This window comes from Bombina bombina, chromosome 5, assembly GCF_027579735.1.
Source record: "Bombina bombina isolate aBomBom1 chromosome 5, aBomBom1.pri, whole genome shotgun sequence".
NCBI lineage: Eukaryota > Metazoa > Chordata > Amphibia > Anura > Bombinatoridae > Bombina > Bombina bombina.
In genome coordinates this window covers 431,128,412-431,155,507 of record NC_069503.1, presented here as the reverse complement: position 1 = coordinate 431,155,507, position 27,096 = coordinate 431,128,412, and the positions used below count along the sequence as shown (strand labels likewise).

The following is a 27,096-nucleotide window of genomic DNA, read 5'->3' as shown; positions in this document are numbered from 1 at the left end:
TCTTTGTTCATGCACTCGCTCACATGCTACTTACTTTGTTCATGCACTCGCTCACATGCTACTTACTTTATACATGCACTCGTTCACGTGCTACTTTGTACATGCACTCGCTCACATGCTACTTACTTTGTACATGCACTCGTTCACGTGCTACTTTGTACATGCACTCGTTCACGTGCTACTTTGTACATGCACTCGCTCACATGCTACTTACTTTGTACATGCACTCGTTCACGTGCTACTTTGTACATGCACTCGTTCACGTGCTACTTACTTTCTTAAATAATCTAGAGTCATGAGAGAGGATATCAAAGTATACAACTAGCCATTACTAATTCATGCTCTATGCGTTAGATTGCTCTATGCTATACATACATACATACAAACATACATACACACATACATATGTATATATAAATATATATATATATATATATATATATATATATATATATATATATATGTGTGTGTGATGATTTGAAAGATTTGTAGAACAAAAATAAACTAAGCAAGTTACCTGATTAGAAATACTTCATTGTTTGATTTATTTTGTTCTTATGGTCCCTAAATTGTAATGTGCAGAAGGATGGCAAAGACTTAATTGTGTTTTTCTTCCTTAGAGCTGAGAGCAGAGGTGGAGATAATTGAGCAGATGAGCAGCAGCAGTGGCAGCAGCTCCTCTGACTCTGGAAGCTCATCTGGGAGTGATGATGACAGCTCCAGCAGCAATGGAGAAGATGACATTCAAGCATCCCCCTCTCAGCAGCCAGCCCAGCAGTATAGCAACAGGGCACCTATTTCCAACGGTACCGGCAGGCCCCAGGGAAACAATCAGCTAATGAACACACTCAGTAAGTAGGGACAAGCTGTGTCTATGTGCATTAAACAATTGTTTAGCTATGCTACAAGCAGGCCCTCAGCTTTTTTTAATATTTTAGATGTACAGGAAATATAAAATGCTAATAAAAACAGAGTTTTCCATTAATGAACTTAATATAATATTGAAGAGGTATTAGCTAGCAGAATTACATTTAATAACTCTGTAAGAGTTTTTCCTTTATTAATGATTAATGTTGATGACAATTTAATATATGCATTACCTTGGTTCAGGGATGTCAAACTCATTTGGTCGTGGGTCATTTTCCATACAAGTGCAACTTAGGTGGGCTGCACACTACCTACATATCTTGCCATTGCTATGTTGTTTGTGAATTGTATAGAGCGTCTTTTTATGTTATATTCTTTGGCAACACTAATCGATTCTTTGCAAATATTGCCAGTTTTACACCCCTGCCTTAGTTAATCTAATAAACTCTGAAGTTTGACTATGCAGTTAATTATAAAATGATTGATAGATTATGACACATTATGCAAAAACTAGTATGTATAGATTAGATGTATGTTTTGTGTAATTGTTTTTCTCAACAGTGGGTTTTGTGTATGCCACTTAGCTAATTAGCAAATATTTTTGTTGTCCTTTAAACTAATATAATGTAAGAGACATTTTCACTTACCCCTACACAAAATTTTCAAATTGCAGAGCAATATTGAATGAAAGGTAGAAATTATCTTGTCGCCCACTTACAGATCTCGATTAGCTCAGGTAATAGTGTCCTTTCTTTTACAAGATATGACGAGTCCACGGATTTCATCCTTACTTATGGGATTACGCCTCCTGGTCAGCAGGAGGAGGCAAAGAGCACCATTGCAGAGCTGTATATATAGCTCCTCCCTTCCCTCCCAACCCAGTCATTCTCTTTGCCTGTGTTAGTGACAGGAAGAGGTAAAGTGAGGTGTTAATTTAGATTCTTCAATCAAGAGTTTATTATTTTTAAATGGTACCGGTGTGTACTATTTTCCTCAAGGGTAAAGCAAGGGGAGCTGTTCAGATGCAAATATGATCGTTTCTGGGACTCCCAGACTGTGTGCTGCCCTGCTGAATATGGTCTTAGCAAGTTTTATCTAAGACCCAGTTTTGTTCCCACAAATTCCTGGAGGAGAAGAAGGACCTCTAGCAGTGTGGTACAAGTCATGCTGTTACTCATCATGGAGGTATGTGCAGTCTATTGCTTCTGTGACACCTAGTACCTCAGAAATTACTGTCATTTTCCTCTGTATACTCAATATCTTCACCTATGTCTGTGTGGTTTTCTACACGGTTCTGGAGGGCTGACTTTCTCATTGGGCCTTTGTTGGGGCTGCATAAGGTGCATTTGGGTATTTTTGTGGAATGTTAACCCCTTTAGGTTTGGGCTGACGCTGGGGATATTTACTAAGTGTCTTTCGGTTTACTCATTTTTTTTTGCCCATCATGCACTGAGAGGGCATTACAATGTAGAGAGCAGATTTTCTTCAATAAAGATATAGCTCAGGATGTTTCTCAGACTGATGAGACTCAGGGTATGCCAACTCTTTCTCCCCAAGCGTCACAGCCCTTAACGCTCACTCAAGCGGCGCCATGTTCTTCAACTGCGTCCACATCATTTACTCTGCAGGATATGGCTGCAGTTATGTCATCCACCTTACAGAAGTTTTATTCAAGTTGCCGGTGTTACAGGGCAAACGCAGCAGGACAGAAACCACTTTGGTTCCTGCGACTTCTGAGGTTTTGATGGCTATTTCCGATGTGCCCTCCCAGGGACTGATTTGGGGGGCAGGGAACTTCTGTCTGAGGGGGAACTTTCCGACTCAGGGAGTGCATTACCTCAGACAGACTCGGACGTCATGTCCTTCAGATTTAAGCTTGAACACCTCCGTTTGTTACTTTCGGAGGTTTTAGCGACTCTGGATGACTGTGACTTTATTGTGGTACCACCAGAGAAATTGTGTAAGATGGACAAATACTTAGAGGTTCCTTCTTATTCTGATGTGTTTCCGGTTCCTAAGAGAATTTCGGAAATTGTTACGCGGTAATGGGAAAGACCAGGTATCCCGTTCTCACCTTCTCCTAATTTTAAGAAAATGTATCCTATAGCTGACACTGTTCGGGATTCTTGGCAGACGGTCCCTAAGGTGGAGGGAGCTATATCTACTCGTACAACTATTCCTATTGAGGAGAGTTGTGCTTTCAAAGATCCTATGGATAAAAAGTTAGAGGGTCTTCTAAAAAAGCTATTTATTCACCAGGGTTTTCTATTACAACCGACGGCTTGTATTGTTCCAGTTACAACTGCCGCAGCCTTTTGGTTTGACGCCTTCCTTATTATTATTATCGGTTATTTGTAGAGCGCCAACAGATTCCGCAGCACTACGCCTTGGAAGAGTCTCTTAAAACTGAGACTCCTTTAGAGGAAATACTAGATAGGATTAAGGCCCTTAAGCTGGCTAATTCCTTTGTTACAGATGCCGCCTTTCAGATCGCCAAGCTGGCGGCTTAGAATTGCAGGATTCGCCATTTTAGCGCGAAGAGCTTTATGGTTAAAATCTTGGTCCACGGATGTGTCCTCTAAATCAAAGCTTTTGGCTATTCCTTTTAAAGGTAAGACCCTGTTCGGGGCTGACTTGAAATAAATCATCTCTGACATTACGGGAGGTAAGGGTCATCTCCTACCTCAGGATAAGTCGGCTAAACAGAGGGGTAAACAGAGTAATTTTCATTCCTTTCGAAATTTCAAGGGAGTCCCTTCTTCCGCTAAACAGGAAGGGAATTTCTTTTGCAAGATGTACCGAGTCCACGGTTTCATCCTTACTTGTGGGATATTATCCTTCCCAACAGGAAGTGGCAAAGAGAGCACCACAGCAGAGCTGTCTATATAGCTCCCCCCTTAACTCCACCCCCCAGTCATTCGACCGAAGGCCAAGGAAGAAAAAAGGAGAAACTATAAGGTGCAGAGGTGACTGAAGTTTTCAATAAAAATACTATTTGCCAGCTCTAAGCAGGAAGGGTAAAGTGAAAGAGGTGTTAAGCTGTTAGTTTTATTTTATCTTCAATCAAGAGTTTGTTATTTTTAAATGGTACCGGTGTTGTACTATTTACTCTCAGGCAGGAGATAGATGAAGATTTCTGCCTGGAGGATGATGATCTTAGCATTTGTAACTAAGGTCCACTGCTGTTCCCACAGAAGCTGAGGAGTACAGGAAAACTTCAGTGTGAGGAACGGTTTCTTGCTATACAGCAATGAGGTATGTTCAGTCATTTTTTCTGCAGAGACTGTGATAACTCAGAAAGGCTGACAGTATCCCCATTAGGGGAAGGGTAAGCAGTAATCCTAGTTTTATAAGGGGCATTACTAGCTTGCATAAAGGGCTAACCTTATTGGCACTCAGTTTGAATATGATTTATAAGGCAAACGTTTGTGTGTTCTGGGAGTACTGTTTAGATTTCTTCAGGGACAACTGTTTGAGGGTACACTTGGCTTGTTTGGGGTTTTTTATAACCCACATGGCATAAAAAAAACGTTTGGTAGATTTTTGTATATGCCCTAGCAACATCGAGTGAGATGGGAGGGGCCTATTTTCGCGCCTCAGTTGCGCATTTAGTTTCTGTAGACAAGAAGCAAGCTACAACTCCGGAGGTCCTGGTACACTTCTGGGGCCTAATCAAAGCTTTATCCCCACATTATCGATCCCTAAGGGTAGGTAGGCACCACAGCAGAGCTGTGGTAAGGTGCTGACAGGGGTTTTTACCGGTTTTGGACACTTGTCAATCCGGTTTTCTCATTTGGGGGTTTATTGCTTGATTACTTGTGGCTGCAATCTTACTAAAGCTTAGTGGGTATACTGTAAACATTTCAGAAAATTTGAGGCAGTTTGTGTATGCCTTTTTTTCTCTTAAAGGCACATTACCGTTTTTGAAAATTGTGTTTTTTTCATTAAATAAAGTGTTTTCCAAGCTTGCTTGTCTCATTACTAGCCTGTTCAACATGTCTGACATTGAGGAAACTCATTGCTCAATTTGTTTAGAAGCCATTGTGGAACCCCCTCTTAGAATGTGTCCCACTTGTACTGATATGTCTATAAATTGCAAACAGCATATTTTGACTTATAAGAGTTTGGCACTGGATGATTCTCAGACAGAAGGAAATCAGGTTTTGCCATCTAGTTCTCCCCAAGTGTCACAACCAGTAACGCCCGCACAAGCGACGCCAAGTACCTCTAGTGCGTCTAATTCTTTCACCTTGCAAGATATGGCCTCAGTTATGAATACTACCCTCACAGAGGTTTTATCTAAACTGCCAGGGTTGCAAGGGAAGCGCAGTAGCTCTGGGTTAAGAACAAATACTGAGCCTTCTGACACTTTAGTAGCCGTATCCGATATTCCCTCACAATGTTCTGAGGTAGGGATGAGGGATTTGCTATCTGAGGGAGAGATTTCTGATTCAGGAAAGATGTTCCCTCAGACAGACTCAGATATGACGGCATTTAAATTTAAGCTAGAACACCTCCGTTTATTGCTCAGGGAGGTTTTAGCGGCTCTGGATGATTGTGACCCTATTGTAGTTCCAGAGAAATTGTGTAAAATGGACAAATATTTAGAAGTTCCTGTTAACACTGATGTTTTTCCGATCCCGAAGAGGATTTCGGACATTGTTTTTAACATATGTTTCCCATATCTGACACCATGTGGGACTTATGGCAGACGGTCCCTAAGGTGTAAGTATTTCTACTCTGGCTAAGCGTACAACTATACCTATTGAAGACAGTTGTGCTTTCATAGATCCTATGGATAAAAAATTAGAGGGTCTCCTAAAGAAAATTTTTGTTCATCAGGGTTTTCTTCTTCAGCCTATAGTGTGCATTGTTCCTGTAACCACTGCAGCTGCCTTTTGGTTTGAGGCTCTAGAGGAGGCTCTTCAGGTGGAGACCCCATTAGATGATATTCTGGACAGAATTAAGGCTCTTAAGCTAGCCAATTCTTTTATTACAGACGCCGCTTTTCATCTCGCTAAGCTAGCGGCAAAGAATTCAGGTTTTGCCATTTTAGCGCGTAGAGCGTTATGGCTTAAGTTGTGTCATCAAAATCTTAGCTTTTGACCATCCCTTTCAAAGGTAAGACCCTATTCGGGCCTGCACTGAAAGAGATCATTTCAGACATCACTGGGGTGGAAGGGTCATGCCCTCCCTCAAGATAAGTCAAATAAGACAAGGACCAAACAAAATAATTTTCGTTCCTTTTCGAAACTTCAAGGGTGGTCCCACTTCCTCTTCCCCTGCTGCAAAGCAAGAGGGGAACTTTACTAAATCCAAGCCAACCTGGAGACCTAACCAGGCTTGGAATAAGGGTAAACAGGCCAAAAAGCCTGCTGCTTGCCACTAAGACAGCATGAAGGGGTAGCCCCCGATCCGGGACCGGATCTAGTAGGGGGCAGACTCTCTCTCTTTGCTCAGGCCTGGGCAAGAGACGTTCAGGACTCCTGGGCCGTAGAAATTGTAACCCAGGGGTATCTTCTAGATTTCAAAGATTCTCCTCCAAGGGGGAGATTCCATCTTTCTCAATTGTCTGTAAACCAGACAAAAAGAGAGGCGTTCTTACACTGTGTAGAAGACCTTTTTACCATGGGAGTGATCTGCCCAGTCCCAAAAGCAGAACAGGGTCAAGGGTTCTACTCCAATCTGTTTGTGGTTCCCAAAAAAGAGGGAACCTTTAGACCAATTCTAAATCTCAAGATCCTAAACCAATTCCTAAGAGTTCCATCCTTCAAGATGGAGACCATTCATTACCAATGATCCAGGAGGGTTAATACATGACCACCGTAGACTTAAAGGATGCGTATCTACACATTCCTATCCACAAAGATCATCATCAGTTCCTCAGGTTTGCCTTTCTGGACAAGCATTACCAGTTTGTGGCTCTTCCCTTCGGGTTGGCCACGGCGCCAAGAATCTTCACAAAGGTGCTAGGGTCCCTTCTGGTGGTCCTAAGGCCGCGGGGCATAGCAGTGGCGCCTTACCTAGACGACATCCTAATTCAAGCGTCGACTTTCCAACTAGCCAAGTCTCACACGGACTTAGTGTTGGCCTTTCTAAGATCTCATGGGTGGAAGGTGAACATCAAAAAGAGTTCTCTTTCCCCTCTCACAAGAGTTTCATTCAGAAGCCATTGTGGAACCCCCTCTTAGAATGTGTCCCACTTGTACTGATATGTCTATAAATTGCAAACAGCATATTTTGACTTATAAGAGTTTGGCACTGGATGATTCTCAGACAGAAGGAAATCAGGTTTTGCCATCTAGTTCTCCCCAAGTGTCACAACCAGTAACGCCCGCACAAGCGACGCCAAGTACCTCTAGTGCGTCTAATTCTTTCACCTTGCAAGATATGGCCTCAGTTATGAATACTACCCTCACAGAGGTTTTATCTAAACTGCCAGGGTTGCAAGGGAAGCGCAGTAGCTCTGGGTTAAGAACAAATACTGAGCCTTCTGACACTTTAGTAGCCGTATCCGATATTCCCTCACAATGTTCTGAGGTAGGGATGAGGGATTTGCTATCTGAGGGAGAGATTTCTGATTCAGGAAAGATGTTCCCTCAGACAGACTCAGATATGACGGCATTTAAATTTAAGCTAGAACACCTCCGTTTATTGCTCAGGGAGGTTTTAGCGGCTCTGGATGATTGTGACCCTATTGTAGTTCCAGAGAAATTGTGTAAAATGGACAAATATTTAGAAGTTCCTGTTAACACTGATGTTTTTCCGATCCCGAAGAGGATTTCGGACATTGTTACTAAGGAGTGGGATAGACCAGGTATTCCGTTCGCTCCCCCTCCTGTTTTTAACATATGTTTCCCATATCTGACACCATGCGGGACTTATGGCAGACGGTCCCTAAGGTGTAAGTATTTCTACTCTGGCTAAGCGTACAACTATACCTATTGAAGACAGTTGTGCTTTCATAGATCCTATGGATAAAAAATTAGAGGGTCTCCTAAAGAAAATTTTTGTTCATCAGGGTTTTCTTCTTCAGCCTATAGTGTGCATTGTTCCTGTAACCACTGCAGCTGCCTTTTGGTTTGAGGCTCTAGAGGAGGCTCTTCAGGTGGAGACCCCATTAGATGATATTCTGGACAGAATTAAGGCTCTTAAGCTAGCCAATTCTTTTATTACAGACGCCGCTTTTCATCTCGCTAAGCTAGCGGCAAAGAATTCAGGTTTTGCCATTTTAGCGCGTAGAGCGTTATGGCTTAAGTTGTGTCATCAAAATCTTAGCTTTTGACCATCCCTTTCAAAGGTAAGACCCTATTCGGGCCTGCACTGAAAGAGATCATTTCAGACATCACTGGGGTGGAAGGGTCATGCCCTCCCTCAAGATAAGTCAAATAAGACAAGGACCAAACAAAATAATTTTCGTTCCTTTTCGAAACTTCAAGGGTGGTCCCACTTCCTCTTCCCCTGCTGCAAAGCAAGAGGGGAACTTTACTAAATCCAAGCCAACCTGGAGACCTAACCAGGCTTGGAATAAGGGTAAACAGGCCAAAAAGCCTGCTGCTTGCCACTAAGACAGCATGAAGGGGTAGCCCCCGATCCGGGACCGGATCTAGTAGGGGGCAGACTCTCTCTCTTTGCTCAGGCCTGGGCAAGAGACGTTCAGGACTCCTGGGCCGTAGAAATTGTAACCCAGGGGTATCTTCTAGATTTCAAAGATTCTCCTCCAAGGGGGAGATTCCATCTTTCTCAATTGTCTGTAAACCAGACAAAAAGAGAGGCGTTCTTACACTGTGTAGAAGACCTTTTTACCATGGGAGTGATCTGCCCAGTCCCAAAAGCAGAACAGGGTCAAGGGTTCTACTCCAATCTGTTTGTGGTTCCCAAAAAAGAGGGAACCTTTAGACCAATTCTAAATCTCAAGATCCTAAACCAATTCCTAAGAGTTCCATCCTTCAAGATGGAGACCATTCATTACCAATGATCCAGGAGGGTCAATACATGACCACCGTAGACTTAAAGGATGCGTATCTACACATTCCTATCCACAAAGATCATCATCAGTTCCTCAGGTTTGCCTTTCTGGACAAGTTTTTCCAGTTTGTGGCTCTTCCCTTCGGGTTGGCCACGGCGCCAAGAATCTTCACAAAGGTGCTAGGGTCCCTTCTGGTGGTCCTAAGGCCGCGGGGCATAGCAGTGGCGCCTTACCTAGACGACATCCTAATTCAAGCGTCGACTTTCCAACTAGCCAAGTCTCACACGGACTTAGTGTTGGCCTTTCTAAGATCTCATGGGTGGAAGGTGAACATCAAAAAGAGTTCTCTTTCCCCTCTCACAAGAGTTTCATTCATAGGGACTCCGATAGACTCGGTAGAAATGAAAATATTTCTGACGGAAGTCAGGAAATCAAAAATTTTAACCACCTGCCGAGCTCTTCATTCCATTCCTCGGCCGTCAGTGGCTCAGTGCATGGAGGTAATCGGTTTAATGGTAGCGGCAATGGACGTAGTTCCATATGCTCGCTTACATCTCAGACCACTGCAACTATGCATGCTCAGACAGTGGAATGGGGATTATGCAGATTTATCTCCTCAGATAAATCTGGATCTAGAGACCAGAGACTCTCTTCTTTGGTGGTTGTCACAGGATCACCTGTCCCGGGGAATGTGTTTCTGCAGGCCATCGTGGGTTATAGTGACGACGGACGCCAGCCTACTAGGCTGGGGGACAGTCTGGAATTCCCTGAGAGCACAGGGATTGTCGACTCAGGAGGAGGCCCTCCTACCGATAAATATTCTGGAATTAAGAGCGATATTCAATGCTCTTCAGGCGTGGCCTCAGCTGGCTTCGGCCGGTTTCATCAGATTTCAGTCGGACAACATCACGACTGTAGCTTATATCAATCATCAGGGGGGAACAAGGAGTTCCTTAGCGATGATAGAAGTTTCCAGGATAATCCGATGGGCAGAGACTCACTCTTGCCATCTATCAGCGATCTATATCCCAGGGGTAGAGAACTGGGAGGCAGATTTTCTAAGTCGTCAGACTTTTCTTTCGGGGGAGTGGGAGCTCCATCCGGAGGTGTTTGCTCAACTGGTTCAGCTATGGGGCGCACCAGAATTGTATCTGATGGCATCTCGTCAGAACGCCAAACTTCCTCGTTACGGATCCAGGTCCAGGGATCCTCAGGCAGTACTGATAGATGCTCTAGCAGTACCCTGGTTGTTCAACCTGGCTTATGTGTTTCCACCTTTCCCTCTCCTTCCACGTCTGATTGCCAGAATCAAACAGGAGAGAGCTTCGGTGATTTTGATAGCTCCTGCGTGGCCACGCAGGACTTGGTATGCAGATCTGGTGGACATGTCATCTCTGCCACCATGAACTCTGCCACTAAGACAGGACCTTCTGATTCAAGGTCCGTTCAAGCATCCAAATCTAATTTCTCTGCAACTGACTGCTTGGAGATTGAACGCTTGATTTTATCAAAGCGGGGTTTCTCTGAGTCGGTCATAGATACCTTGATTCAGGCGCGAAAGCCTGTCACCAGGAAAATTTATCATAAGATATGGCGTAAATATCTTTTTTGGTGCAAATCCAAAGGCTACTCATGGAGTAGGATAAGGATTCCTAGGATTTTGTCTTTTCTTCAAGAGGGATTGGAGAAAGGATTGTCAGCTAGTTCCTTAAAAGGACAGATATCTGCTTTGTCTATTCTATTGCACAAGCGTCTGGCAGATGTCCCAGACGTTCAGGCTTTTTGTCAGGCTTTAGTTAGAATCAAGCCTGTGTTTAAACCTTTTGCTCCGCCATGTAGTCTAAATTTAGTTCTTAAAGTGCTCCAGGGGGTTCCGTTTGAACCCATGCATTCCACAGATATTAAGCTTCTATCTTGGAAAGTTCTGTTCCTAGTTGCTATCTCTTCAGCTCGAAGAGTTTCTGAACTGTCTGCATTACAATGTGACTTGCCTTATCTTGTTTTTCATGCTGATAAGGTGGTTTTGCGTACCAAACCTGGGTTCCTTACTAAGGTTGTTACTAACAGGAATATCAATCAGGAAATTGTTGTTCCTTCTCTGTGTCCTAATCCTTCTTCTAAGAAGGAACGTTTGTTGCACAACTTGGACGTAGTTCGTGCTTTGAAGTTTTATTTGCAGGCAACCAAAGATTTTCATCAAACATCTTCGTTGTTTGTTGTCTATTCTGGAAAGCGTAGGGGTCAAAAGGCTACGGCTACCTCTCATTCCTTTTGGCTGAAAAGCATCATTCGTTTGGCTTATGAGACTGCTGGACAGCAGCCTCCTGAAAGGATAACAGCTCACTCTACTAGAGCAGTAGCTTCCACATGGGCTTTTAAAAATGATGCTTCTCTTGAACAAATTTGTAAGGCTGCGACTTGGTCTTCGCTTCATACCTTTTCCAAATTTTACAAATTTGATACTTTTGCTTCTTCGGAGGCTATTTTTGGGAGAAAGGTTTTGCAAGCAGTGGTGCCTTCCGTTTAGGTTCCTGTCTTGTCCCTCCCTTCATCCGTGTCCTAAAGCTTTGGTATTGGTATCCCACAAGTAAGGATGAAACCGTGGACTCGGTACATCTTGCAAAAGAAAACAAAATTTATGCTTACCTGATAAATTTCTTTCTTTTGCGTTGTACCGAGTCCACGGCCCGCCCTGTCTATTCAAGACAGATAGTATTTTTATTGAAAACTTCAGTCACCTCTGCACCTTATAGTTTCTCCTTTTTTCTTCCTTGGCCTTCGGTCGAATGACTGGGGGGTGGAGTTAAGGGGGAAGCAATATAGACAGCTCTGCTGTGGTGCTCTCTTTGCCACTTCCTGTTGGGAAGGATAATATCCCACAAGTAAGGATGAAACCGTGGACTCGGTACATCGCAAAAGAAAGAAATCAGGTAAGCATAAATTTTGTTTTTACACAACCCAAGTCCATCTGGAGACCCAACCAGGCTTGGACCAAGGGTAAACAACCCAAGAAGCCCGTTCCTGCTCCCAAAACAGCATGAAGGGGCGGCCCCCCCGGGACCGGATCTAGTAGGGGGCAGACTTTCTCTCTTTGTCCAGGCTTGGATAAGAGACGTTCAGGATCCCTGGACACTGGAAATCGTGTCTCAGGGGTATCAACTGGAGTTCAGAAACTCTTTCCCAAGGGGAAGATTTCATCTTTCACGATTGTCTGTAGACCAGATAAAAAGAGAGGCGTTCTTACGTTGTGTAAAAGACCTCTCCACTATGGGAGTAATCTGTCCCGTTCCAATACAGGAGCAGGGACAGGGGTTTTACTCAAATCTTTTTGTGGTTCCCAAAAAATAGGGAACGTTCCGACCCATTTTAGACCTCAAAAGTCTAAACAAGTTTCTCAGAGTCCCATCCTTCAAGATGGAGACCATTCGGACTATTCTTCCATTGATCCAGGAGGGTCAATATATGACTACCGTGGACTTAAAGGATGCATATCTGCATATTCCTATCCACAGAGATCATCACCAGTTTCTAAGGTTTGCCTTCCTAGACAAACATTTTCAGTTCGTGGCTCTTCCTTTCGGGCTGGCCACAGCACCCAGGATCTTCACGAAGGTTCTAGGGTCTCTGCTGGCGGCTCTCAGACCGCGGGGCATTGCAGTGGCGCCTTATCTGGACGATATTCTGATCCAGTCGTCGTATCAACTGACAAGAACTCATACAGACATGGTTCTGTCCTATCTAAGGACTCACGGGTGGAAGGTGAATATAGAAAATAGTTCACTAATTCCACAGACAAGGGTTCCTTTTCTGGGAACTCTAATAGATTCTATATCCATGAAAATTTTCTTGACGGAGGTCAGAAAGTTAAAGATTCTGAATAAATGCAGAGCCCTTCAGTCCAATCCTCGGCCATCAGTGGCTCAGTGCATGGAGGTAATTGGATTGATGGTGGCGGCAATGGACATCATTCCGTTTGCTCGTTTTCATCTCAGACCGCTACAACTGAGCATGCTCAGGCAGTGGAATGGAGATTATGCAAATTTGTCTCCTCAGATAGATCTGGATCAGGAGACAAGAGACTCTCTTTTTTGGTGGTTGTTGCCGGATCATCTGTCCCAAGGGACATGCTTCCGCAGGCCCTCATGGGTGATAGTCACAACAGACGCCAGTTTACTAGGTTGGGGTGCAGTCTGGAATTCCCTGAAGGCTCAGGGTGTGTGGACTCAGTCGGAGTCTCTACTTCCAATCAGTATTCTGGAATTGAGAGCGATATTCAATGCGCTTCAGGCTTGGCCTCAGTTGGCTGCGGCCAAATTCATCCGTTTTCAGTCGGACATCACGACTGTGGCTTACATCAATCATCAGGGAGGAACAAGGAGTTCCTTAGCGATGACAGAAGTATCCAAAATAATTTGGTGGGCGGAGGCTCACTCTTGTTCTCTGTCAGTAATATACATCCCAGGAGTGGACAACTGGGAAGCAGATTTTTTGAGCAGACAGACGTTTCATCTGGGGGAGTGGGAACTCCATCCGGAGGTCTTTGCCAACCTGATTCTCAGATGGGGCAGGCCGGAGCTGGATCTTATGGCATCTTGCCAGAATGCCAAGCTTCCGAGATACGGATCCAGGTCCAGGGATCGTCAGGCCGAACTGATAGATGCCTTGGCAGTGCCTTGGTCAATCAACCTAGCTTATGTGTTTGCTCTCCTCCCCCGATTGAACGCTCAGATCAAACAGGAGAGGGCTTTGGTGATTCTCATCGCTCCTGCGTGGCCTCGCAGGACTTGGTATGCCGATCTGGTGGACATGTCCTCTCTGCCGCCGTGGAAGCTTCCATTAAGGCAGGACCTTCTCATTCAAGGACCCTTCCATCATCCGAATCTAATTTCTCTGCAGCTGACTGCTTGGAGATTGAACGCTTGATTTTATCTAAGCAAGGGTTTTCTGATGCGGTCATTGATACCTTTATTCAGGCATGTAAGCCTGTTACTAGAAAGATTTACCATAAGATATGGCATAAATATCTTTATTGGTGCGAATCCAAGGGCTACTCATGGAGTAAGGTTCGGATTCCCAGGATTTTATCTTTTCTCCAAGAAGGATTGGAGAAAGGGTTGTCAGCAACTTCCTTAAAGGGACAGATTTCTGCTTTGTCTATTTTGCTACACAAACGTCTGTCAGATGTTCAATCTTTTTGTCAGGCTCTTACTAGAATCAGGCCTGTGTTTAGACCAATTGCTCCTCCTTGGAGTTTGAATTTAGTTCTTAATGTTCTTCAAGGGGTTCCGTTTGAACCTATGCATTCCATAGATATTAAGTTGTTATCTTGGAAAGTTTTATTTTTGGTTGCTATTTCTTCTGATCGCAGAGTTTCTGAGCTTTCAGCTTTACAATGTGATTCTCCTTATCTTATTTTCCATTCTGATAAGGTGGTCTTACATACCAAACCTGGGTTCCTGCCTAAGGTTGTTTCTAATAAGAATATTAATCAGGAAATTGTTGTTCCTTCCTTGTGTCCTAATCCTTCTTCTAAGAAGGAGCGTCTGTTACATAACTTGGACGTGGTCTGTGTCCTGAAGTTTTACTTGCAGGCGACTAAAGAATTTGGTCAATCATCTTCATTATTTGTTGTTTTTTCTGGGAAACGTAGGGGCCAGAAAGCTACGGCTACCTCCCTTTCTTTTTGGCTGAAGAGTATCATCCGTTTTGCATATGAGACTGCTGGACAGCAGCCTTCTGAAAGAATTACGGCTCATTCTACTAGGGCTGTGGCTTCCTCATGGGCATTTAAAAATGATGCTTCTGTTGAACAGATTTGCAAGGCTGCAACTTGGATTGTCTCTTCACACTTTTTCCAAATTTGATACTTTTGCCTCGTCTGAGGCTGTTTTTGGGAGAAAGGTTCTTCAAGCAGTGGTACCTTCCGTTTTGGTTCCTGTCTTGTCCCTCCCTTTCATCTGTGTCCTATAGCTTTGGTATTATATCCCATAAGTAAGGATGAAATCCGTGGACTCGTCATATCTTGTAAAAGAAAAGGAAATTTATGCTTACCTGATAAATTTTATTTCTTTTACGATATGACGAGTCCACGGCCCACCCTGTCATTTTCTAAGACAGGTCTTTATTTTTGTTAAACTTCAGTCACCTCTGCACCTTGGCTTTTCCTTTCTCTTCCTAACTTCGGTCGAATGACTGGAGTGGGAGGGAAGGGAGGAGCTATATATACAGCTCTGCTGTGGTGCTCTTTTCCTCCTCCTGCTGACCAGGAGGCGTAATCCCATAAGTAAGGATGAAATCCGCGGACTTGTCATATTGTAAAAGAAATAAATTTATCAGGTAAGCATAAATTTCCTTTTTAAACAAAGAAAGAGATGCCAACAGATGCAGTTTGTTGGGCAGTTCTGAAAACAATCAGCACCTTACATTATTGTTTGCTTTAAAGGGACATAAAGCAGGTTGAGATCTATGCATATCCTAAAAGGGCTAATTAATTAAAAATAGTTTGCATAAAATAATTGTTTAAAAATTGCTGGCAAGAATTTTCAAATAATTTTCAAAAATAAGGAAAGTGAATTACATAGCTTAATTGCCTGGAGCAGCCAACTCCACCCCTCTTATCAGTGTTTAGACACAGGCCTTGTATTTCAACTGAGTTCACAGCTTCTAGGCATGCTCCAAGAGATAATCCCTATGCATTTTTGCATTCTACCAAAACAACAATATATATAGATACAGCCATAGAAAGAAATGTGTGGGGGGAGTTAGAGCTTTACAATTCAGAAACTAAAAAGAAAGGGTTAATGGTGAGGCACTGCAGTGTACATTTGCAGGTAATAAAAGTACATATTATTATATTTTGTCTCTATCCCAACTTGTTTTATGTCCCTTTAATTCAGTAGCAAGTGTTGCAACAGTTGCTATACATTTTTAAATGTCAGAATGTTCAACGCAGAATGTGCAATATTTATTGACTGTTTTTGTTCTTTTCTGTTTTGCTTTAGGAAATGATCTGCAGTTAAGCGAATCGGGCAGTGACAGCGATGACTGAAAATGTGGACCTTTTAAATATATTTTTTTTTAGCCAATGTATATAAAAGCACAGTGCACTCAGATCTACCACTGGTGAAGCGGAATTGGGAATGAGGTGCCTGCAGTAATACATTGACGCCTTGCTAACATGCACTTCAATAACATGCAATCTTTAATGGACATCTAAACAAAGCTATTGAACTGTAGATATTCTGTGATCATTGCAGTCTATAATTCCAGCTTACACCAAACACAGTACAGTAGTAGCATGTATATCCATAATTTAACATACAGCATAACAACATGTTAATGATAAAGGAAATCAGTTTCTTCATGCAGTTTTATAGAAATGAATTCAAGTAGGTTTTCTTTATACAGTCTAGTGATTACTAAGCATGCTCTATATCTTTAAATTACAATGTTAATGTGTCTGTTTAATAAACATAGACATTTGTATAGCATTCTAGGAAGAAAGTCCAGTAAACTACAAGGTTGATGTTTTCATAAAACTTCAAGAGAGCATGTTTGTATTTTAAGACCTGCAGCAACTAAACTTAACTCCAAGTAGACCTGATTCTCAAATATGCAAAGTCTGCCAGTTAATTTGTGGGGGGGGGGGTGTTGTCTACTGGTTACCTAAGATTTTTTTTTTACTTCTTGTATAATTTAGTTTACCACCCTCTCAAAGATTTTCCCAAATTAAGCTTGTGGCAGAATAAATATTAACCATTCATCTAACATACCTTCATTGATAAAAGAAAATCTTATGAAAATAACAGTACATTTATATTAACCCCATACTTTATTGTTAAAATAATAAGTCAAGCTTTTAAAATGCAGAAATTGTCAGCATTACTTAAGCCTTAAGTATGAATATCCTTCTGTGGAACTTATGATAGTATCATATATCAGTATAATACACGTGTAACTTATGCTTATAGTTAGTAGTACATGTATGTGCTGATGCAGGAGGTAGCACAATTTAAAAACACTTGTCACAAAATATATCTACCAAACAAAAAAAATCATACATATTAAGAGAGGATTTGTCTTTATTTTCAGCTTTCTGGTGTCTCTAAGTGTGCTCTGTGTTATTGTATATCTCACTAATATGTTGCATGTGGCGTGTCTATCTGCACAACACACTGTATATGTGTCAGTATCATAGAATACACACGTGTGTGTGACCACTGTAGGCTTTGTTCAGTATCTGAGTCTAGTCAGCAATCTAGTGCTTATGAAACAGACCTTAAAGGGACAGTATACACTCATTTTCATATAACTGCATGTAATAGACACTACTATAAAGAACAAGATGCACAGATACTGATATAAAAATCCAGTATAAAACTGTTTAAAAACTTACTTAGAATCTCACAGTTTAGCTCTGTTGAAAAGGTAGTTGGAAAGCCCCGTTTGCATATGAAAAGACCCTTTACACAAACAGGAGCAAGCTGGAGAAGAGAGCTGACGGTATTCACATAAAACTTTGGGGCTTGGTTAGGAGTCTGAAAATCAGAGCAATGTTATTTAAAAATAAGCAAAACTATACATTTTTTTTAAAAAAAAACAACTTTATGGGCTATATAAATAGATCATCTGCAAAACATTTATGCAAAGAAAAAATGAGTGTATAATGTTCCTTTAACAGTGAGTTCTGTAAAGGTAGATACAGGTGCATGAGGCCAGTATATGTAGGTATATGACTGCATTTCAATTGTGTAGAATTGCAGTTTGTTTTGCTAATTTTCATGTTTCTATGTACAAACATTTTTGGTTATTTTATTTATTTCTACTATGTTAGAAGCGCTTTTGTACAGTTTAAAGTGGTAGGATAGGATAACAGCACTTTACCGTGAAGCTTAATAGGAAGCGTACTAAGTGGGTTCAGCTCAGCATTTTTTATTTCCTTGGTTGTGTAGTGCTCTTGTTTACACCCCTATTTATATTTTGAAAGCATTTTATCTATACCATATCAATTTCTGTAAAATAGGTTTCTGTAAATGTGGTTTGTAATTGTAAATTGTAATCATTTTTAATTCTCAAGTAAATAGATCATTAAAACATTTTGAAAGGGGCATAACTCTCGTGTTTTTAGTATGTATGAAGATAAGCATGGTTTTATTGTTTTATTCTATTTTTTTAAGTCTGTAAATATTAAAGGGACAGTAAATACATGGAGATTTATTTTACCCATTTCCTTCTCATTTGGGTCTGAAAATTGTGGATTTTCCTTTTCTCAGAACTGGAAATGCACATTGCAAACTTCTTAAGGCTTGCCTTGCTATATATATTTCCCTAATTGGCTTTAGCAGATAAAAAATGCAAAACAATACACTTTATGCTAACATAGTGATTGTAGCTAGTCTTGTTGTCTGCAGAAGCAAGTCCAGATTGGCACCTCCAAATAAGGCAATTAAAGTAAATAACTGAAGTAAACGGGACATTAATGTCTCATATTTACTGTTCCATTAAAGGGCCATTATATTTGAAAAATGGCATGCTCTAATTCCTTAGAGCATGTAAATTTATAACTAGTGACCCTGCACCCCTGTACATTTAGCTCCCAGAAAGGGGTTTTAGAAGTACCTCTCAGAATTTGCAGAAAACTACAGGTACCGAGGGGGAAATTGACGCTGATCCAGTCAGCAGCACTATTCACACGCCCTAGCTATGTAACTAGCGCTGCTGATGTATCAGTGGCTGTTTCCGCTTGAGCCTGCAGTACTTCTTTTAACCTCTCTTTATGGGGGTTAAACACATAGAGGTGCAGGATCACTAGTCTTAATATTAGTGCTCTCTCAAATTAGAGTATGCATTTTTAAAACTATAATGGTCCTTTTAAGTGCTTGTGTTATACCTGAGTAAAAGTATCTTTTGAAAACCCTAGAAAGTCCTTCTGTTAAATCCATATGGTCCTATTCAAGCAGTCACTTACACAATTCACAGCAAACCAGTTGAATTTAAAACAGATATCAGTAATTCTAGACGATCTTGTAAAATTACAAACCATTTCACTAAATACACACTTCATACTAATTAATTGCTTATGATTTTCCTTTACACACACTTATTACACAGTTTTGAACCATAGCCACAATGTGTAGAATAAGATAAACAAGCATTAATTGTTTAATTTCATCTCCAGACCCACATAATATTTAATAGTGTGTAATAGCCTTTTGTATGACTTTAATAAACACATGTCCAGGCCCAGATTGAGCACCAGGCATCCCAGGCAAATGCCGGTGGGCTTGGGGCCGGTTACTTTAGCACCGCAGCACAACAAAAAAATAGCCCTTCTTTGGAAGTCGGTCCGGCCCTGAAGATACATATCCTTCCACGCCTGCCTCCTCTCTCTCCCTCAAGAGAGAGGAATCTGACTTTCACCTTCCTGCAGGTTGCAGCTGCCATTCTTAGGCCCGGCACCAGCCAAGCACCATGGTAATGCCCCATGGTAACTAAAATTATTTGAGATATTCATGTTCACAGTAAAGCATTTTACTTGTTACTGGAATAAATTTAGAAAAACCTCAAAGCAATAATAAGAGTGAATGTGGCAGCACAATAATCGCCATAGCAAAAACATCACAAGACTAGGGGGCCTATTTGACAAGGTGCGGACGGACAAGATCCGATATTGTGGATCATGTACGTCGCAAATCGATAAATGCCGACAGCGTACGCTGTCAGCATTTATCATTGCACCAGCAGTTCTTGTGAACTGCTGGTGCAATGCCGCCCCTTGCAGATTTGCGGCCAATCTGCCACTAGCAAGGGGTGTCAATCAACCTGATCGTATTGGATCGGGTTGATTTCTTGCAAGTTCTGTCCGCCTCCTCAGAGCAGATAAACAGGTTATGGAGTAGCGGTCTTTAGAACATGATAAATATGCCCCCAAAGTGGTACGCAGCCTCTAGACACGCGTGCAGAAGCTTTGGTTCCTTTCCTGACAAGTGCATTAAATTTACAAAAGAACAATTATATAATTAGAATGTAATTATAATTAATGAAATAAAATATTGAATAGAAAGAAGATTAATATATTTGCCACATATAACAACCTCAATCATACGAAGTAAGTATATCACTTCAGAGAAATTATCCAACCTGTCATTTTTCTTTGTCAGTCTGGGTCTTGTGCCTTCTTGGTAGCCGGACCGGCCCTGAATATACATATTCCTCTGTGCATGCATATGAGTGTGTTTATATTTGTAGTGTGCATGCATATGAGTGTGTGTATGTGTAGTGTGCATACATATGAGTGTGTTTATATATGTAGTGGGCATGCATGAGTGTGTGTATGTGTGGTCTGCATGCATATGAGTGTATATATGTCTATTGTGCCTGCATATGAGTGTGTTTTATATGTGTAGTGTGCTTGCATATGAGTGTGTTTATATGTGTAGTGTGCATGCATATGAGTGTTTGTATGTGGGTGTGTGGTGTGCGTGCATATGAATGTGTGCATGTGGTGTGCATGCATATGAGTTTGTATATGTGTAGTGTATGTGTGGCGTGTGTGCATATTAGTGTGTGTATGTGTGGCATGCATGCATATGAGTGTGTATGTGTGAAGTGCGTGTATGTGGGGTGTGAATACATATGTGTATGTGTGGTGTGTGTGTGTGCATATGAGTGTGTGTGTACATATTATTGTATGTATGTGGGAGTATGTGTGGCTTGCGTGCATATGAGTGGGGGTGGTTTGCTTTGCCTTAAAATTCCAAGGCCTATTTTTGGTTCCAGTCCAGCCCTGACACATAATTCCCACATACTGCAGTTCAAGGGGGATATTTATCAAAGGTCTGGCGGACCTGATCCGACAGTGCGGATCAGGTCCGTCATACCTCGCTGAATGCAGAGAGCAATACGCTCTCCGTATTCAGCAGCTCACAAGAGCTGCTGGTGCAACGCCGCCCCCTGCAGATTCACGGCCGAATAGGGGGTGTCAATCAACCCGATTGTACTCGATCGGGTTGAATTGTGACAATGTCTGTCCGCCTCCTCAGAGCAGGCGGACAGGGTTATGGAGCAGCTGTCTTTAGACCGCTGCTTCATAACTGCTGTTTCTGGCGAGCCTGCAGGCTCGCCATAAACACGGGCCCTCAAGCTCCATCTGGAGCTTGATAAATATGCCCCCAAGGGTAAACTCTGCATTTGCTTATTATGATTGGCTGTTTAAGGATTTTCAAAGATGCCTTTACTCAGAAATTCCAGATTATTTACTTTACAATACTTATTTTATGAAAATAAATGTTTTCATATTGAGAAGTCACTGTGTAACTCATATGTTGTTTGTATGATGCAAAAAAATGAGGACCCTTTGATTTGTGACAAGCTTGTAAAAAAAAAAAAACAAGAGGTAATTTAATTTGTCTAAATAGATATATTTTTGCTATATTCTTGTTAATTAACATTATTTTTTCTGTTTCATTGTTGGAACATACTAACGACATGTGACTTTTTGTCAAAGTCAAAATCGTCATGTACAATGTTTTGTAAATTTTATTTAATCTGTTGTTGTTTTTTTTTTTATTTCTTGCTATAATATTTCCTAGGAAGTTTCTGTAATCTCCTGTATAGCCTATAAAATCTAATACAAAGAGGTTTCTTCAGTGTTTGCGGTTTTTGTGTGTTTATTTTATTTAATTTCTAAATAAATCCACTTTACATTTGTCAATGCATCTTATTTTGAATTTGTACACAAACACCTGAGTTGGGCATTGTTGTTTACATTATTGAAACAAAATAGTGAAATGACATGAATGATTTACTGTTCTTTAAAGACATATGCAGGAAAATGTAACTTTTCTTGCAAATTTAAGTTGACCTTTAAAATGGGTGGTCAATTTTCCCGGTTTTATATTCTCTGCTGGAAAAATAAGGCAAATGCCTGTGCAGGAGATAAAAGAACAGGTGGAAGATGGTGGAAATGATAGCGAGCCTGTGATATGTATGAGTTTTACTTTTTTTTTTTTTGATTACTAGTGGGCTGCATCTTACAGGCCAAAATGATTATAATCATATAATATAATTCAGAACTTTGATGTACCCTTATGAATGACTTGTGACATTCAAAACACTTTGAATGACAGGGTTAGCAGCTACAGGGAATGTAATAAAATGTATTTGTTACTCATACTGCTCTCCATATATGCTATGGTAATTGACACGTTGCATGTTGGCAAATTTGCATAGTCCAAAAAGCAAACGTTATCAGAAGAATTGTAAAGAATTTGAATAATAACCCTATATAGGCCAATAAAACCAAGAACCTTACAAATTAAGAAATTCCTCCCAATATAGTTAAGAAGTGGTGACTTAGGTCCCGATTATCAAAAATGTGTCTGCATGTAGAGAAATCACACACAAAATAGCTTTCAAACAAAAATTTGCCTTACTAAATTTATTTGAGGGACCTTGCAATACTGATTAAACATCTTATATATCCCCACCAGAACAGAGAGCTTTAGAGAATCAGACCCTTAGTATTAAGGTATTTTTCCTTCTTAGAGTAGGTATAAATGCTCTTACAAGTTTTCAGGGCTGCCTCATTCCTAAATATATTCCTGTCTGCTTCAGTTGTATTCCTATCTATTTGGAATTAGGTAGAGACAGAGTGCAGCTTTAAATAGTTTATTTTGTACAAATGAAGACTACACCTACTTCTGTCAAGTTTGTCTATGGGGATGTGTATTGGAGTTTACAAATTGTTTTGCCTGAATAACTCTGAAAGGGTTAAAGATTATCCTTTCTATAGACAAGATGCTGGGAGGGTCTGTAAGCAGTGCAGAGACTGCAGTTCTAATAGGATACAGGTGTCTGATAATTAGTTAAAACTACTTAAAGGGACAGTATACACTCATTTTCATATAACTGCATGTAATAGACACTACTATAAAGAATAAGATGCACAGATACTGATATAAAAATCCAGTATAAAACTGTTTAAAAACTTACTTAGAAGCTGTCAGTTTGGCTCTGTTGAAAAGGTAGCTGGAAAGCCCACTGCAAGTGGCAAATAAGACACTCCCCCCTCCCCCTTCTTTTGCATATGAAAAGACCCTTTACACAAACAGTAGCAAGCTGGAGAAGGTAGCTGGCAGTATTCACATAAAACTTTGGGGCTTGGTTAGGAGTCTGAAAATCAGAGCAATGTTATTTAAAAATAAGCAAAACTATACATTTATTTAAAAAAAAAAACTTTATAATGTCCCTTTAAGCCATCAGCCTTGCTTTCAGGTTACCACAGACAGGGGAGAGATACTGAACCTGCAGGACATGTGGCTGGGAGCTATAAGCTACCTGGTCTCTGAATAAAAGAGTACTGTTTTGTGGAAAATTACAAATAAAAGTAATTTTGATTCACTTAAAATTCTGTCCTTCTGAAATAAACCCTGCAGTGGCACACTATTACATATGGTGGCAACGGTGGGATTGGTCAGTGCCAAGGTGAGCAGAAGCAGTGATACAGAGGAATCATAATTACCAACAACAGCAGCAGCGGGAATTCATACAGCAGCTGATTTCCCAACAGCAGCAACAACTGGCACAGCAGCTAACGGCACAGCAGCTAACAGCCCAGCAGCAGGTTATGCAGCAGATCACCTCCAGAGTAGCACATGCAGAAAGTGACCCCACTCCTTCTGGTACTGGTAATCATCCATATGATATAACGTTATCAAAAATGGGAATGGAGGATGAGCCAGAAGCCTTTCTAGCTACTTTTGAAAGAGAGGCAAAGGTCCTGCAGTGGCCCAAAGAACAGTGGCCCCACAGCTCACTGGAGAAGCCCAAGCTGCCTACAGAGCTTTTGGAAATGAAGATGCAGTGAATTATGATCTGGTGAATGCAGCCATACTGGACTGTCTTGGAATCTCTGAGAGCACCGATAGACAAAGGTTCAGACAAGAGAAATTTCTGGCAGGGTCTCTCCCCTGAGTTGTGGCCCAAGTTCTGAGGGATTTATGTTGAAGTTGGCTGAAACCAGAGACCAAGTCAGCAACAGAGATTGCAGAGCTGATTATTGTTGAGCAGTTCATCGATATCCTGCCCTCTGGAGAAAAAGAGTGGGTATGTTGTCACCAAGTTTCCAATATTTCTGAGGTGGTAAAGTTAAAGGGACACTGAACCCAAACATTTTCTTTTGTGATTCAGATAGAGCATACAATTTGAAGCAACTTTCTAATTTACTCCGTTTATCAAATTTTCTTCATTCTCTTGGTATTTTTATTTGAAATGCAAAAATGTAAGTTTAGATGCCGGACCATTTTTGGTGAACAACCTGGGTTGTTCTTGCTGATTGGTGGATAAATTCATCCACCAATAAAAAAGTGCTGTCCAGAGTGCTGAACCAAAAAAACAGATTAGATTACTTATTTTTCAAATAAAGATAGCAAGAGAACAAAGAAACATTGATAATAGGAGTAAATAAGAAAGTTGCTCAAAATTGCATTCTCTATCTGAATCACGAAAGAAAAAAATTGGGTTCAGTGTCCCTTTAATGGAAAATTATTTGTCTGCAAAAGAGTCTTGTTCTAGCAATTTAAAAAAAAAGGGGTTATGAGCAGGGACTGTCTAATACCAGGGCCAAAGTTGCCTACCGCTCAGGAGCTTGCTTAATTTTTTGCCTGGGAGGTATTCCGTTTACATGGATTACCCAAGGAGATAGTGTCGGACCGGGGTAGCCAGTTTGTCTCTAGATTTTGGCATTCCTTTTGTGCTCAAATGGGGATCCAGCTTTCCTTCTCCTTGGCATATCACCCTCAATCCAATGGGGCTGCGGAATGGTCTAATCAAGCTCTGGAACAGTTCCTCCATTGCTATGTCTCAGATCACCACAATAATTGGTCTGAACTGTTACCTTGGGCAGAGTTTGCTCGTAATAGTGCTATTAATGATTCCTCCAAGTTATCACCGTTCATGGCGAATTATGGGTTTCAACCATCCTTGTTGCCCGATTCATTCATGTCTCAGGGTATTCCCTGAGACATGAATGAACTCCGTTCCATGTGGGTGCAGATTCAGGATTGCCTTCATCGTTCTATGCAGTGTCAAAAGTTCCAGGCTGATCGTAGGCATCTGCCCGCGCCTTCCTACCAGGTTGGTGAGAGAGTTTGGCTGTCCTCCCGCAACTTCAACCTTCGTGTGCCTTCCAATAAACTGGCTCCCCGTTATGTTGGTCCTTTTAGAATACTCTGACAGGTCAATCCTGTGGCCTACGCTCTTGACCTTCCTCCTGCAATGCGCATCTCCATGTCTCCCTCTTGAAACCATTGGTTTGTAATCGGTTTACCACTGTGTTGCCTCGTCCCCGTCCTATCTTTGTTGACAACCATAAGGAGTATGAGGTCAGCAGCATTATTGACTCTTGTATGTCCAGGGGCCGCAGACAGTATTTGGTTCACTGGAGGGGCTACGGTCCGGAGGAGCGTTCATGGGTTCCCTCCTCTGCTGTTCATGCTCCCGCCCTCCTACGTGCCTTCCTCAATAAGCCTTTTGTCCTCCCGTGGAGGAGGGGTCGTTGAGGGGAGGGTACTGTCAGGGTTTTTTCCCTGTTTTGTTTGCCATGTGCTGCTGACAGCCATTTTACTAACCACTCTTGCTGACTCTGGTGTATACTGTGTGATGCTGCTCATTTCCTGCACTTCCTTTTATGGCCAGACTGGTGTACATCATCCGTGTGAGACAGGATGCAGTCTTAGAATTGTGATGTCCTCACTTATTATTTAAAGGGCCTCTATTCAGTATGCATTTCCCTTGTGTTGTCTCAGACCTGTTTGTGAGAGCTCCTGTGTATTACCTGGCTGTCTGAAGTCCCTCCTGGTTCCTGAACCCTGGCTTGTTCCTGACTCTGCTGTTCTCCTTGTTCCTGATTCCGGCTCATCTGACTACTCGCTTTGGCTCCTGACTCGGCTCATCTGACTACCATCTCTGGTTTTGGTTCCTGGCTTGTTTTTTGACTTGTGGACTTTTTATTATTTTTTTGCTATTAATAAAGGTGTGATTATTTTTGCACTTCTCGTCTCAGTCTGATTCCTGGCATCCTGACACCACCTTCTGCAGGACCCCGACCTCCTCTTCTGCCCAGCTGGCATAGTCTGCAGTGCCATCTGCATCCAAACAGTGGGCGGCGGCTTGGTAACATCCAGCAGGAGTCCTTGCCCACTGAGCCGGACATGCCCGTTGGATGTGGCCCGTCTGTCCGCACCCATAGCACCCCTGGAGGAAACTGGGCCTGGAGGGGTAGATAGGTGCCGGTCAGGTCTGGAGGCACTGAGTAGGTGCCGGAGGGCCGGCAGGGGTTGGAGAGGAGCGAGTCACTGGTCGGGGCTTATGGTTGGTCTGACGCCGGGCATCCAAGTACTGATCAGCCAGGATGGCTGCTTGGTCTGCTGTTTTGAGCCCCTTATCTTTAACCCAGTCCCGTACCTCTGCTGGGGAGTGGTTGTAGAAGTGCTCCAACAAAATGAGCTGGGTAGCTTCATTCAGGGTAGTTAGGTGGCAGCCTCTGAACCAAGAGTCAGAGGACTGGGTGAACTGGTGGGTCCACTCTGTGAATGGCTGCCCCTCTTGCCTCTTTAGTTCCCGGAACTTCAGCTGGTGAGCCTCCAGCGGGAGACCATAACGATGCGCTACTTCACCCGGTCATAGTTCTTTTGGTCTCCTGGGGGCACAGTTTTGAAAGCCTCCAGGGCCTGTCCAGAAAGCTTTCCAAGCAGGAGGGGGACTCAGTCAGCATTGGCAACACCCTGCAACTCACACTGGGTCTTGAACACTTGGGGGTAGCTTCTTTGGTCGGGGAGGTGGGTCCAGGTGGTCCGCCATAGCTCCCCCCATAGACTTATGGACCTCCAACATCCAGACCCGAGTGGTATCTGTGATTAACTGAGTGATAACCTCCTCAGGTGGGGCAGTCTCGTAGAGGGATAGCCACCACTGGAGCTCTCTCTGGAGTTCAGACATCAAGGTCTCTCTGGTTGATGCCTCGATGGGCCGTTCTGTGTCCTGGCTGCTACCAGCTTCACTAACTGGCTCGCTAGCCCGATTACCTTCCATGAGTTCGGCTATGATTGCTGATTTTGATTGTTTTTATACACAAACTGGTCAAGATAAAGAGCCTTATCAGATCCCCAGATCTCCCACCATTCCCACCCCTTCAGACAGGCTGGCGCCCCCATAGTGTCCATTGTCCCATAGATTCCCAGCAGTACAGTGGTGGCTATTCC

General features: G+C 42.2%; 1 protein-coding gene across 1 annotated transcript in view; it reads left to right on the top strand.

The window, feature by feature from the left end:
- The window catches only part of EAF1 (ELL associated factor 1), a 49,892-nt gene extending 28,344 nt beyond the window's left edge, over positions 1 to 21,548 (top strand). The window contains exons 5-6 of the mRNA XM_053714280.1: positions 621 to 851; positions 15,838 to 21,548. Coding sequence (XP_053570255.1) covers positions 621 to 851; positions 15,838 to 15,884 — 278 coding nt within the window. The 3' untranslated portion in view covers positions 15,885 to 21,548. The remainder of the gene's footprint in view (positions 1 to 620; positions 852 to 15,837) is intronic.
- The last annotated feature ends 5,548 nt before the right edge of the window (positions 21,549 to 27,096 follow it).